This window comes from Leopardus geoffroyi, chromosome C1, assembly GCF_018350155.1.
Source record: "Leopardus geoffroyi isolate Oge1 chromosome C1, O.geoffroyi_Oge1_pat1.0, whole genome shotgun sequence".
Lineage (NCBI taxonomy): Eukaryota > Metazoa > Chordata > Mammalia > Carnivora > Felidae > Leopardus > Leopardus geoffroyi.
The window spans coordinates 103,375,388-103,387,846 of record NC_059328.1 but is presented as its reverse complement, the minus strand read 5'-3'; the positions used below and the strand labels follow the sequence as shown (position 1 = coordinate 103,387,846).

The window sequence follows — 12,459 nt, the reverse complement described above, 5'->3', positions numbered from 1 at the left end:
TCGGGAGAGACACCACATAAGCTATGGAAGAAAGAGAACAAAATCCTTGGGATGAACAGAGTAGGTAGCTTTTCTCTGCCCCAGACAATGACAGAAAAGGTGGGAAGGCCGTATGGAGATATAGGGCAGCGGTGATGACTCTGCAATTGCTGAGGTGGACAAAGCAGGGGGTGACCACGAACAGGTGACCCCCTATTTACGGGAGAATGTAGTATGTGGGTTTTCTAATCTTAAGTGTTGTTTTGCCCAACTTCTCATGAGACAGAGGTTCACGGTCCAGGGCCTGCAACCAGAGGAAAAAGCTCATATGACTGGAGCTTGGGGGACAGAGTGCAGGGTGCAAATGAAGCACCTCTCCCCCCCAGAACAACTGTGTCCCTGAAAGGTCAGCTGTGTTCTCTTTGACAGGGAGTTCCCTGCTCTAATGCTTCTCTCAGACGTTCAGAAACATTCACAGCTGGCCCGGTGCGCTCTGCCATGAGAAATGACCAGGACAGCATACAGCTTCCACAAATCAAGTTTTCTTTGCATTTGCTAATACCCACCGATTTGCACCTAGGCTGCTTCTGAAGGCATGACAACTTACCTGTGCATTAGCTTAGGTTTCACTATTTTCCCTTTTTAAAGAGTTCCAACTCTATGTCTATTATAGGAGAGACTTAAGATCCCAGTCAAGAGGTTCAAGTTATTATAATAACCTATGTGTCAAGGCCTAGCAGGAAGAGTGGGAGTTAAGAGGCAGTAAAAATGAAAGAAGTTTTAGGAGAAAAAAAATGAAGGACTCATGAATTTAGGGTCTAATAGGTCTTCAACACAGATGTTGAATTGTTGAAGGGTGAAGGTGCCAGGGAGGCAGTCCAACAGAACCGCACAACCCAGGTGCTAAAGATGCCACCTTCCTTAGAAGGTCATGGTCCTGACTCTGCCCCACTAGCCAGGGTTCCCCGAATCAGTGGCCTAGGGCTAAAGCTTCAGGAGAGGTCTCTGCAGGCCTCAGGATATTGAGGTCCTAAAAGCAGAAGTCAGGCTTGTTGAAGATAGTCAGCCAAGACCAAGATTTCACATACAAAAGCATAAAAAGCCACAGTTTATATAGTGTCTCCCCGCAAGACTCCCTCTCTTGTGGTTCTCAGCGCCCTGCCCTCCCCATTACTACTCATTCTGTGCTAGCTTTGTGCATTTCCACAATTCCCTGATTTCGCTGAGCTCAATTTGGTGGGAAAGGGAACGGTGATCCTCTGGTTTCTCTCAAGTCACAAGTGACAGGCCTCTAAGGCCAATGTTTTGTCTCCCGATCTTGATACTGAGCTGTGGAAAAGAAGGGCAGGGGGACTCCACTCATCTGCACCGGGAATCTCACTTCTCAAACGTCTGCCCCTTGAGTCCTGTCTTCCAAAAACATGAACTGGCTGAAGGTACCTCCTTCTCCCAGACCAATCTGTTCTATTGCTTGTCATTTCTCCTTCATCCACATAGCCTAGCCCTCTGTAAAGAAATCACTCTGTCGGAGGGAAGAAAACTAGACTGAGGAGAAAGAAAGCAATGAAACAATGAAAGCAATGAATAATTAGAGATAGAAAATTTATTATTATGCAAACAGCTATGCACACTGGAGCCCTGGCAAACTGCCAGGGAACTTTCCAGATTAAGTTGTGCCTCCCTATATTACAGGTACCAAATCAGAGTAACATCCTGGAGAACAAAACAAGGTATCAGAACACACAGTATCTCAGAGACCCACCAGGTCTGGACTCCTTTTTTGAAATGCTCTAAATCAGTAGCTCTGGGTAAAGATCTCAACTGCTTGCTAAATAGCTGGACCTGACGCTGGCCAACTGTTAAGGCACCGGCTGTCCTGAGGAAGAAGAGGACTGTGAATGAAAAACTGCAGCTTTGCTTCTAGGAAAGTAATATCTGATAAGGATAGTCAAGGAAGATGTATTTTATCACTTTAAAATCAATTTTACTAAAACTACGAATTCTCTAATCATTTTTTTTAAGCTTATTTATTTTTGAGACAGAGAGAGAGCATAAACGGGGGAGGGTCAGAGAGAGAGGGAGACACAGAATCCAAAAGCAGGCTCCAGGCTCCGAGCTGTCAGCACAGAGCCCGACGCGGGGCTCAAACTCACTGACCGCAAGATCATGACCTGAGCCAAAGTTGGACACTCAACTGACTAAGCCACCCAGGCGCCCCTCTAGTTTATAATTATTGAAATAATCACTCCAGAAGTAGCATTCCTTAATTTCCTCTCACCATATCATAAATTCCTGCAAAACTGTTAGTACTTACTACTGCTATTGTGATCTGGTTATTAAAACTCTTGATACTGCTTGAGTTACACAAGCATATAAAACAGATCTTTTCTGCTAAGTTTTTATAGTGATTTAATAAGTGTCTTGAAAAATAACACTGAAGTGAATTAATTCCAGTAAGTAAGTAAAAAGATGGAGTTTCTGTATGATGATAGATAGCACTTGGGGGTCAATCCAGCTTCTAGTGATTTTTGGACTCAAACAATGCGAACTGATACAGCAGGGAGATCATTAGAAGAAAATACTAGTCTAATGGTCAGAAAGAATTCCACACTGTGCCCTAAGAATACAATGAATAGGTTCAAAACTAAAATAGTTCACTCATTTGTTTGCTTGGTTAATTGTTCGTTTTAGTGATCAGAGTTAACTTCTTAAAATTAGGCCTTGGTCTACAGGCCTAAAGAATTGATGAACTAGAGAATTGATGTGAAAAGATTCACTGTTATCAAATGGCAATTATTCAATAAATTCCCCCCTTCATAAACCTTTAATCTAGTGGCCAGCACCCAGAAACGCTTGAATACAAGCATCCATACCCAAGTTACAAAGTACTTTATTCTTGTCTCATTGGTGAGGCGCAGAGTAATTATGTAGCAGCAGAAGGCTTGGCCTTAGATTAAATAGCGATAACAGAAAATGCGAGACTTTTTCCTCTCAGCTGAGGGAACACACTACTAAGATGTCAAAAGGATACATGTAAGTTGGGATGCCTTTTGCGGCCAAGTGTTTCCGAATAAGTCGCTCGGTACCATACCAGTTAAAATCTTTTGTGGCATGTCCAATGCGTGGAAGATGAACACTTGCTGTTAAAAAGAAAGAACATAGATTATGATGTCTTCATTCATCAAAATTTGAATCAGTATAAAATACACATTAAGAGAAAACTACTCGCAGAGTCACTTGGTGGTTTCCAATGGACAAAACATGTGTAATCATGGGGTATCCCACACAAAGCCTACAAGTAAAATGTCAAAGATATTCTGGGGAGGGACTGTAATGGGAAAACTTAAATAATTCTATCGAACACAAAGACCTACAGGCCCTGGAAATAAGTAGGTACTATGGAAATAGACTCATGATCAATGTTGGAGATAAACAGATTCTTTAAGAGTCAATCATTTCAACAAACTTGGAGACAGACTGGGTTTGGAAACAAAACTTAACTCAGACTTTTGGCAGAGAATGGTCTGCTAATGTGGACTGTGTGTGGCTTTCCAAAAGCTAGGATAAACAACATCCTATCTGACCAGATCGCTACATCTTTGGTCCTCAGCTTCCTCATCAGCAAAATCATGATACAAATACCCAGTGGAGGGAGATGGTCCACAGAGCTAATGGATACAAACATGATCTGGGAAAGGAAGGGAGGCTATTCAAATACAAGATGATGTGGTGGTTACTTGCATGGTCTCCTATGGGGGGCTTCACCTTTACCATGTATAGTGAATGAGGTCTTGACATTTCTCACCTCCTTTTAAAAAATCCTATCACATGCCTGGAAATAGAAATTCACCTACTCCTGAACACAGATGAAAAGCTTACCTTTCTTTTTCTTTGCTGCTAAATAGATCTTCTTCAGGCCCTCTTCCAGGGCTGCCATCTTAATGCCAGACAGGACATTGGAGCGATCACGGTGCTGAGCCACAATCAGGGCCAACTAGGAGGAACAGCCATCACATGGTTGACATGACACGAGACGGCTGCACTGTCAACTAAGTGCCCTGCCGTGGAGGGGGCACAAGCATTCCCCTGACAGGCTTTGTCTCCATCTGTTCTGGATGCTCTGCTGAACAACCCTGTCCTACCAAATTCATGACTTACTCTTCCATCATAATTGTTTTATTTTGTGGTAACTTAATACACAAGCACCTCTTCTTTTAAAAGGTATGTTAAAACCAGGGTCCAAAATATGCTATCTTTCCTAAGTTTTCTCAGCGGCAAAGAGAATTTTTCAGAGTCTCAGGAGCAGAAAGGACTTTACAGGTTCCTGTGTCTTCCATCTCTGTTCAAGTAACTCCCACCGTGTCCTAACCTAAGGCGGGGGCGGGGGAGGACGGGACAGGACTGGAGACAGGGCCAAGGGAGCATATCTGGGACTGACATCACTACAGTCACAATCATAACCAGTTGTAAACAGTTTTCTTGAGTCACTGGATTCTGAGCATTTATGCACAACCACGGTGTTGTTCACATTCTTTAGCATTTTATTTTATTTTTTATTTATTTATTTATTTATTTTTTTATTTTGGGGACAGAGAGAGACAGAGCATGAACGGGGGAGGGTCAGAGAGAGAGGGAGACACAGAATCGGAAACAGGCTCCAGGCTCTGAGCCATCAGCCCAGAGCCCGACGCGGGGCTCGAACTCACGGACCGCGAGATCGTGACCTGGCTGAAGTCGGACGCTTAACCGACTGCGCCACCCAGGCGCCCCTCTTTAGCATTTTAGAAATGACTGAATGAATGACTGTTGTCAGCCACAGGGGCAACCAACCTCAAGCAAATACACCTCTCTTTCAGCTCAGTTTCTAAATTTCTTTTCTAAGTCAGTAAGATTTAGCTCTAAATTTGAATATGAATTCAGGCCCTTGAGAAAGCTAGGTTAAGTGCAGGAAATGAAATCTCTTACAGGAATTCTAAAGGACTGGCAAGTAGGAGAGACACTTAAGATGCAAAAGGAGAATTTTAATGCAGGCAGAGGAAATCTGCCTCAGCTCCTCTCCTCTGCTCATAGCTGGCTACTAAACACGGTGTTTTACACAACTTTTCACACAATAAACGATGAAATGCTCAGAGTTCTGTCAGGTTTTCTTATTCAGTAAGAGTTTCCTGAGTACTTCCTATGAGCTGGTACTGCGTGTATTGAGGATAAAAAGAAAATGGGTTGACACCCTTGGAAGGAGCCCACCTGAGGTCAGTGCAGGAAACAAGCAAGTTAGAGAACAGTGTTCCAGGGGCTGTGATGGACAGAAGCAAGGGGGGACGGAGTGGGTGCGGTGGAGTCAGAGGCCCAACCTGCTTGTTATGGGCTGAACTGTGCCCTCTCGAATTCCTTTGTTGAAGCCCCAACCCTCAGTACTTTAGAATGTGATTGTATGTGGAGACAGAGCCTCTAAAGAAGCAAGTAAGTTAAAGTGAGGCCTTTAGGGTGGTACCTAATCCAGCCTCACTGCTGTGCTCACAGGAAATCTGGACACATGCTGAGACACCAGGGATGCATGTGCAGAGAAGAAAGACCATGTGAGGACACAGAGAGAGGCAGCCATCCCTAAGCCAAGGAGAAGGCCTCAGAGGAAATCAGCCCTGCTGGTAGCCTCCAGAATTGTAAAGAAATTAATTTATGTTTTCTAAGCCACCTATTGGTGGGATTTTGTCATGGCAGCCCTTACAAACTAATACACTGACAGGCCAGCGGACAGGAGAGGTTTCAAGAGGAGGTGATGTGAGCCAAAATTTAGTTCTCATAAAAGAAGTGTTTTTTTTACTTACCAAATCTTGCCCTTTGTTTCTTGACTCTTTATCATCAATAGGAAATAAAAGGACACCTCCCAAATTCAAGTCTGAGGTAAAATAAAAGAGCAACAGACAGAATATGAGGTTCACTCCAGACTGAGACCTCTGAAGAGGGGCTCTTGTGAATGCCCCTGGTTCCTTCCTTTCCCACAGCCAATCAGGCTTCAATCTCACCTTTTCTCACACTCCTGAGAGTGTGACTCAGAGTGGCACTCAGTGACTGCCTCAGCCAGGTACTCACATGATGCACTCCTGAATTTTTTCCTTTTTGCTCAAAAACTTTTATTTTTTTAATGTTTAATTATGGTAAAATATACCTCATGTAAAATTTACCATCTTAACCATTTTTAAGCAAGCAGCTCAGTAGTGCTATGCCGTCAATCTCCACAGCTCTCTTCACCTTGCAAAACTGACACTATACTCATGAAACCTCATTTCTCCCTTTCCCCTACAACCATCACTCTTACTTTGTCAATCTGACTACTATAGTTACAGCATCTAAGCAGAACCACCCAATACTCATTCGTTTGGGTTTTTGTTTTTTTAATGTTTATTTTTGGGAGACTGAGAGAGCACGAGTGAGGAAGAGGCAGAGAGAGAGGGAGACACAGAATCCAAAGAAGGCTCCAGGCTCTGAGCTGTCAGCACAGAGCCAGATGCGGGGCTCAAACTCACGAACCAGGAGATCATGAGCCAAAGTCAAACACTCAGCCAACTTGAGCCAGCCAGGTACCCCTATACTCCTTCTTTTGTGACTGGCTTACTTCATTTAGCATAATGTCCCCAGGATTCATCCATGCTGTAAAGCATGTGTCAGAATTTCCTGGTTTCCAAGGCTAAATAATACCCCACTGTATGTATATACCACACTGTTTATCCATTCATCCATCAGACACTTGGGTTACTTCTACCTCTAGGTCACAGTGAATAATGCTGATATAAACATGGGCATACAGATACCTGTTTGAGTTATTGCCTGAGTTCTTTACAAGAGGCGTTGCTAGATTTTATGGTAATTTTATTCTTTTAAAAAAATTTTTTTTAATGTTTATTTATTTTTGAGAGAGACAGAGACTGCAAGCAGGAAGGGGCAGAGAGAGAAAGAGAGAGACACACAGAATCTGAAGCAAGCTCTAGGCTTTGAACTGTCAGCAAAGAGCCTGACGCGGAGCTCGAACTCACGACCCATGAGATCATGACCTGAGCCGAAGTTGGATGCTTAACCGATTGAGCCACCCAGGTGCCCGATGGTAATTTTATTCTTAATTTTTTCAAGAATCACCATACTGTTTTCCATAATGGCTGCATCATTTTACATTCCCACTAACAGCGCACAAGTGTTCTAACTTCTCCACATCCTCACCAACACTTACTTTCTACTTTTTCTATGGAGATGTAACTGGCAGAACATCATTGTAAGCTTAAGGTGTACAACATACTGATTTTACACATTTATACTGCAATACGATCGCCACTGCTGCATTAGCTAACACTTCAATCACATCACATAATCGTCATTCCATCTAGTGGTGGGAACAATTAAGACCTACTCTCTTAGCAATCTTAGTTTGTAATAGAGTTTTGTTGTCTGTCTGTCTGTAGTCCCTGTACTGTGTATTAGATCTCCAGGACTTATTTATCTACTAAATGCAAGTATATATCCTTAAACATTATCTCTCCTGTTTCCACCAACCCCTGGTAAACCACCATTTCACTCTAGTTTTTTTTTTTTTTTATAAGTTTGTTTTAGATTCCACCTATAAGGGAAATAGACACTTAAGCTGTTTCTGTATCTTGGTTATTTTGAATAATGCTGAAATTAAACATGGGGTTATATGTTTTCATTTCCTTTGACTATATACCCAAAAGTGGTATTGCTGGATCATATGATAGCTCTAATTGTAATTTTTTCAGGAACCTCTATACTGGTTTCCATAGTGGCTGCACCAGTTTGCATTCCCACCAATTGTGCATGAGGGTTCCCTTTTGTCTACATCCTCAATATTCATTATCTGTCTCTCGATGACAGTCATTCTAACAGGTGTGAGGTGATATCTCATTGTAGTTTTGATCTGCATTTCCCTGATGATTACTGATGTTCAGCATCTTTTCCATTCCCAGTTGGCCATGTGTACATCTTCTTTGGAAAAATATCTATTTAGTTCCCCCGTTCACTTTTTAATCAGATTGACTATTTTTTCTGTTGACTTGTCTGAGTTCTTTATAAATGTTGAATAGTAACCCCTTATCCAATATATGATTTTCAAATATTCTCTCCCATTCTGTAAGTTGCCCTTCCATTCTGTTGGCTCTTTGAAAGTGCAGAAGCTTTTAAGTTTGATGTAATCTCACCTGTTGATTTTTCCTTTGTTGTTTGTTCTTTTGGTGTCCTCTCCAATCTCAAGGAGCTTCTTTCCTAGGTTTTCTTCCAGGAGTTTTATGGTATCAGGTTTTATGCTTGTCTTTGAGCCATTTTAAGGTAATTTTTTTGAGTAAGGTAGGGTCCAATTTTACTTTCCTGCATCTGGTTGTCTAGTTTTCCCAACATCATTTGCTGAAGAGACTACATTTTCCTTACTGGATATTCTTGACTCCCTTATTAAATATTAGTTGGCCATATATGTAGAGGTTTATTTCTGGGCTCTGTATTCTGTTCCATTGGTCTAGGTATCTATTTTTATGCTGCTACCATACTGTTTTAATTAGTATCACTTTGTAGTACAGTTTGAAATCAGGAGGTATAATGCCTCCTGCTTTGTTCTTCTGATGATTGCTTTGGCTGGTTCAAGCTCTTTTGTGGTTTCACTCAAATTTCAGGATTTATTTCTATTTCTATTTCTGTAGAAAATGCCATTGGAATTTTGGTAGGGACTGTATTAAATCTAGAGATGGTTTTGGGTAGCATGACATTTTAATGATATTAACTCTTCTGATCAGTGAATATGGAATATCTTTCCAATTGTTTGTGTCTTCTTCAATTTCTTTAAACAAAGTCTTGTATTTTTCATTGGCTACATCTTTTACTTCCTTGGTTAAATTTATTCCTAGGTCTTTTACTGTGTTTGATGTTACGGTAAATGGGACAATTTTTTAATTTCTTTTTCATGTTTCATTGCTAATACATAAAAAAGTAACTGATTTCTGTGTGCTTTTAGACCCTGCAACTTTACTGAATTCATGGATTACATCCAACAGTTCTTTTTTCCAACTGATTAAATCTATTATATTGAGAATTTGGGGTTTTCAATATATAAGACCACACCATCTGCAAATGACAATTTTACTTCTTCCTTTCTGATTTGGATGTCTATTAATTTGCCTTGCCTGCTTCGCTCTAGCTAGAACTGCCAGTATTATGTTGGATCAGAGGGAGGAGAAACACGCACACCTGTCTTGCTCCTGATTTTAAAAGAAAAGCTTCTAATTTTTCTCAGTTGAATACAGTTAACTGTAGGTAGCATTATATGGCTTTTATTATGTCCTGTACTTATTCTATTGAGGGTTTTTTATCATGAAAGGATGTTGTATTTTGCCAAATGCTTTTACTTCATCTATTGAGAGGTTCAATGATTTTTGTCTTTCATTCTATTAATGTGGTGTGTCATATTTGTTGATTTGCCTATGATGAACCGTCCCTGCATCCCAGGAAGAAATCCCACTTGGTCATGGTGTGTAATCCTTTTAATGAGTTCTTAAGTTTGGTTTGCTAATATTTTTTTGAGAATTTTTGCATCAATATTCATCAGGGATATTGGCCTACAGTTTTCTTTTAGTGTCCTTATCTGGCTTTGGTGTCAAGGTAATACTGGGCCCACAGAAGGGGTTTGAAGTGTTCCCTCCTCTTCAATTTTTCTGGAAGAGTTTGAGAAGGATTGGCATTAATTCTCCTTAAAATATTTGACAGAATTTGTCCATGAAGTCATCTGATCCTGGGAGGTTTTTAAAACCTGAGTCAATCTCCTCACTCATTATTAGTCTGTTCAGTCTTTATATTTCTTCCTGGTTCAGTTTTAGTAGGTTGTAGGGACTATGAATTTATCCACTTCTTCTGGATTATCTAATTTGTTGGTGTAAAATCATTCATAGTAGTCACTTATGATCTTAATGTTTTTTTGCAGTGTCAGTTGTTATTTTCTCATTTCTGACTTTCAGTCTTCTCTCTTTTCTTAGTCTTGCTAAAGGTTTATCAATTTTATTTTTCAAAAAATCAGCTCTTAAGGGTTACTAATCTTTTCTATAGATTTTCTAGTCTCTAATTTTATTTCAGATCTGATATTATTTCCTTCTTTCTGCTAACTTTGGGCTTAATTTGCTCTTTTTCTAGTCTCTTGAGGTATTTGAAATCTCATTTTTTAATATATGCATTTATTGCTACAAACTTCTCTCAGAACTGCTTTTGCAGCATCCATTTTTGGTATGTTGTTTCCATTTATTTTGAGATATTCTTTGATTTGCCTTTTGATTTCTTCTTTGACCCACTGGTTGTTCAAGAGTATGCTATGTGCTATTCAGTTTCCACATCTCTGGAGATTTTCTAGCTTTCCTCAATGAAAGATTTCTCGTTTCATACCATTGTGGTTGGAAAGACACTTGGTATAAATTCAGTCTTCTTTTGCTATGACTCGTTTTGTGTTCTACCACATGATCTATTTTTAAAAATGTTCCATGTGTACTTGAGAAAAATGTGTATTGTGCTGCTGTTCGATGAAATTTTCTATAGATGTCTATTAGGCCAATTTGATGTAATATTTGGTCCAAGTCTATCATTTCCTTGTTGCTTTTCTGTCTGGACAACCTGTGCATTGCTGAAAGTGATATATTAAAATCCCCTACTATTATTGCATTGTTGTCGATTTCTTCTTTCATATCTATTAATATTTGCTTAATATATTTAGGTGCTCTGATGTTGGGTGCATATACTGTTATATCTTCTTGATGGATTGAGCCCTTTATCATTATACAATGTCCTTGCTTATCTCTTATTACCATTTTGGTTTAAAGTCTACTTCGTCTGATGTAAGTAACAACTACCCACATTGTCTTTGGTTCCCACTTGCATGGAGTATCTTTTTCCATCCCTTCACTTTGAGTCTATGTGTGTTTTTAAGGTTCAAGTTGGTCTTTTGTAGGCAGAAAACACCTGTACCCTGTTTTTTATTTGTTTCTTCCATCTAGCCACTCTGTGCCTTTTGCTTGGTGAATTCAATCCACTTACATTTAGAGTAACTAACTTATGTTAAGTACTTACTAATGCCATGTTACTAACTGCTTTCTAGTTGCTAGGTATTTCCATTGTTTCTTTTCCCCTGTTTCTGCCTACCTTTGTAAACTGGTTATTTTCTGTGGTGGTATGCTATTTCCCCTTTCTTTGTCTCTTGTGGATCTGTTCTATGCTTTTGCAATGTTGTTACCATAAAACATCTTACAGATAAAACAATCCATCTTAAGCTGACAGTAACTTGTGCTCAATCACCTATTGAGGCTCTCCCTTCTACTCCTTCTTGTTCTATTACTGATGTCGCAATTTACCTCTTTTTATGTGGTATATCTGTTAACAATTTATAGCAGCTATACTTATTTTTACTACTCTTTTCCTTTAACCTTTATACTAGAATTGAGTGGTTAAAGCACCATCCTAATATAGATTAGTGATCTAACTCTATTTTTCACCTCTTCTAGTATATTGTGTACTTCCATATGTTTTCATGTTACAGATCACTATCTTTTCATTTCTGCTTGAAGAACTCCTTTCAGCATCTTGCAAGGCAAGGCTGGTGGTGGTAAACTCCCCTTAGCTTTTGTCTGGGCTATCTTATCTGCAAGATAATGTGGCCAAATACAATTTCCTTGGTTGGCAGTCTTTATCTTTCCACACTGAACATGTCAGTCCACTCTCTCCTGGCCTGTAGTTTCTGCTGAGAAATCTGCTGACAGCCTAATGAGGGTCCTTTGTAGGCTATATACCTTCTTTCTCCCCCGGCTTCTTTTAGATCCTTTATCATTGATTTTTCAGTTTCATTATAATGTGTCTTGGGGAAGGTCTTTCTGCATTGAGATAATGGGGTGATCTATTAGCTTAGTGGACTTCTATGTCCAAGTCTTTCCCCAGGTTTGGAAAGTTCTCAGGTTTGACTGACTGATTTTATTTGAGAGAGAGAGCAAGCGGGGGAGAGGGGCAGAAGAAGCGAGAAAATCTTAAGCAGGCTCCATGCCCAGCACAGAGCCCGATGCAGGGCTCAATCCCACAACCCCAGGATCATGACCTGAGCCAAAATCAAGAGTCGGACACTCAACCAGTGGAGCCACCCAGGTGCCTGAGGTATCATTTTTAAAAAATAAACTCTCTATGGAAACCAATTTGACAATAAACTTCATATATTGAAAAAATAAATAAACAAACAAACAAACAAACAAACTCTCTGCCCCCTTCTCCCTGTCTTCTCTTTCTGGAAGCCCACTTATCCTGATATTTGCCTTCCTCTGATAGTTGTCTTTTTGATCCAATCCCATAGCTCATGTACTTTTTTCACTTTTTTTTTTTTTAACCTCTTCTGTGTTATTTCTAAATTGCTATCCTCTAAGTCACTTATTCTTTCTTCCATCTGGTCAGCCCTCCACAGCTGCTCTCTAT

At 40.1% G+C, this 12,459-nt stretch overlaps 1 protein-coding gene across 4 annotated transcripts in view; it reads right to left on the bottom strand.

Annotated features, from left to right (window-relative positions):
* Nucleotides 1–1,564: 1,564 nt before the first annotated feature.
* Nucleotides 1,565–12,459, bottom strand: part of CHD1L (chromodomain helicase DNA binding protein 1 like) — a 60,462-nt gene continuing 49,567 nt past the window's right edge. For 3 of the 4 annotated variants that reach the window (XM_045478877.1, XM_045478879.1, XM_045478878.1), the window contains 4 exons: nucleotides 5,805–5,875; nucleotides 3,859–3,973; nucleotides 3,011–3,119; nucleotides 1,565–1,914 (listed from right to left, as the gene is read on the bottom strand). In XM_045478877.1, coding sequence (XP_045334833.1) covers nucleotides 1,839–1,914; nucleotides 3,011–3,119; nucleotides 3,859–3,973; nucleotides 5,805–5,875 — 371 coding nt within the window. In that variant the 3' untranslated portion in view covers nucleotides 1,565–1,838. Of the gene's footprint in view, nucleotides 1,915–3,010; nucleotides 3,120–3,858; nucleotides 3,974–5,804; nucleotides 5,876–12,459 lie in introns of those variants that run through there. The other variant, XR_006712708.1, reaches the window with a different exon arrangement.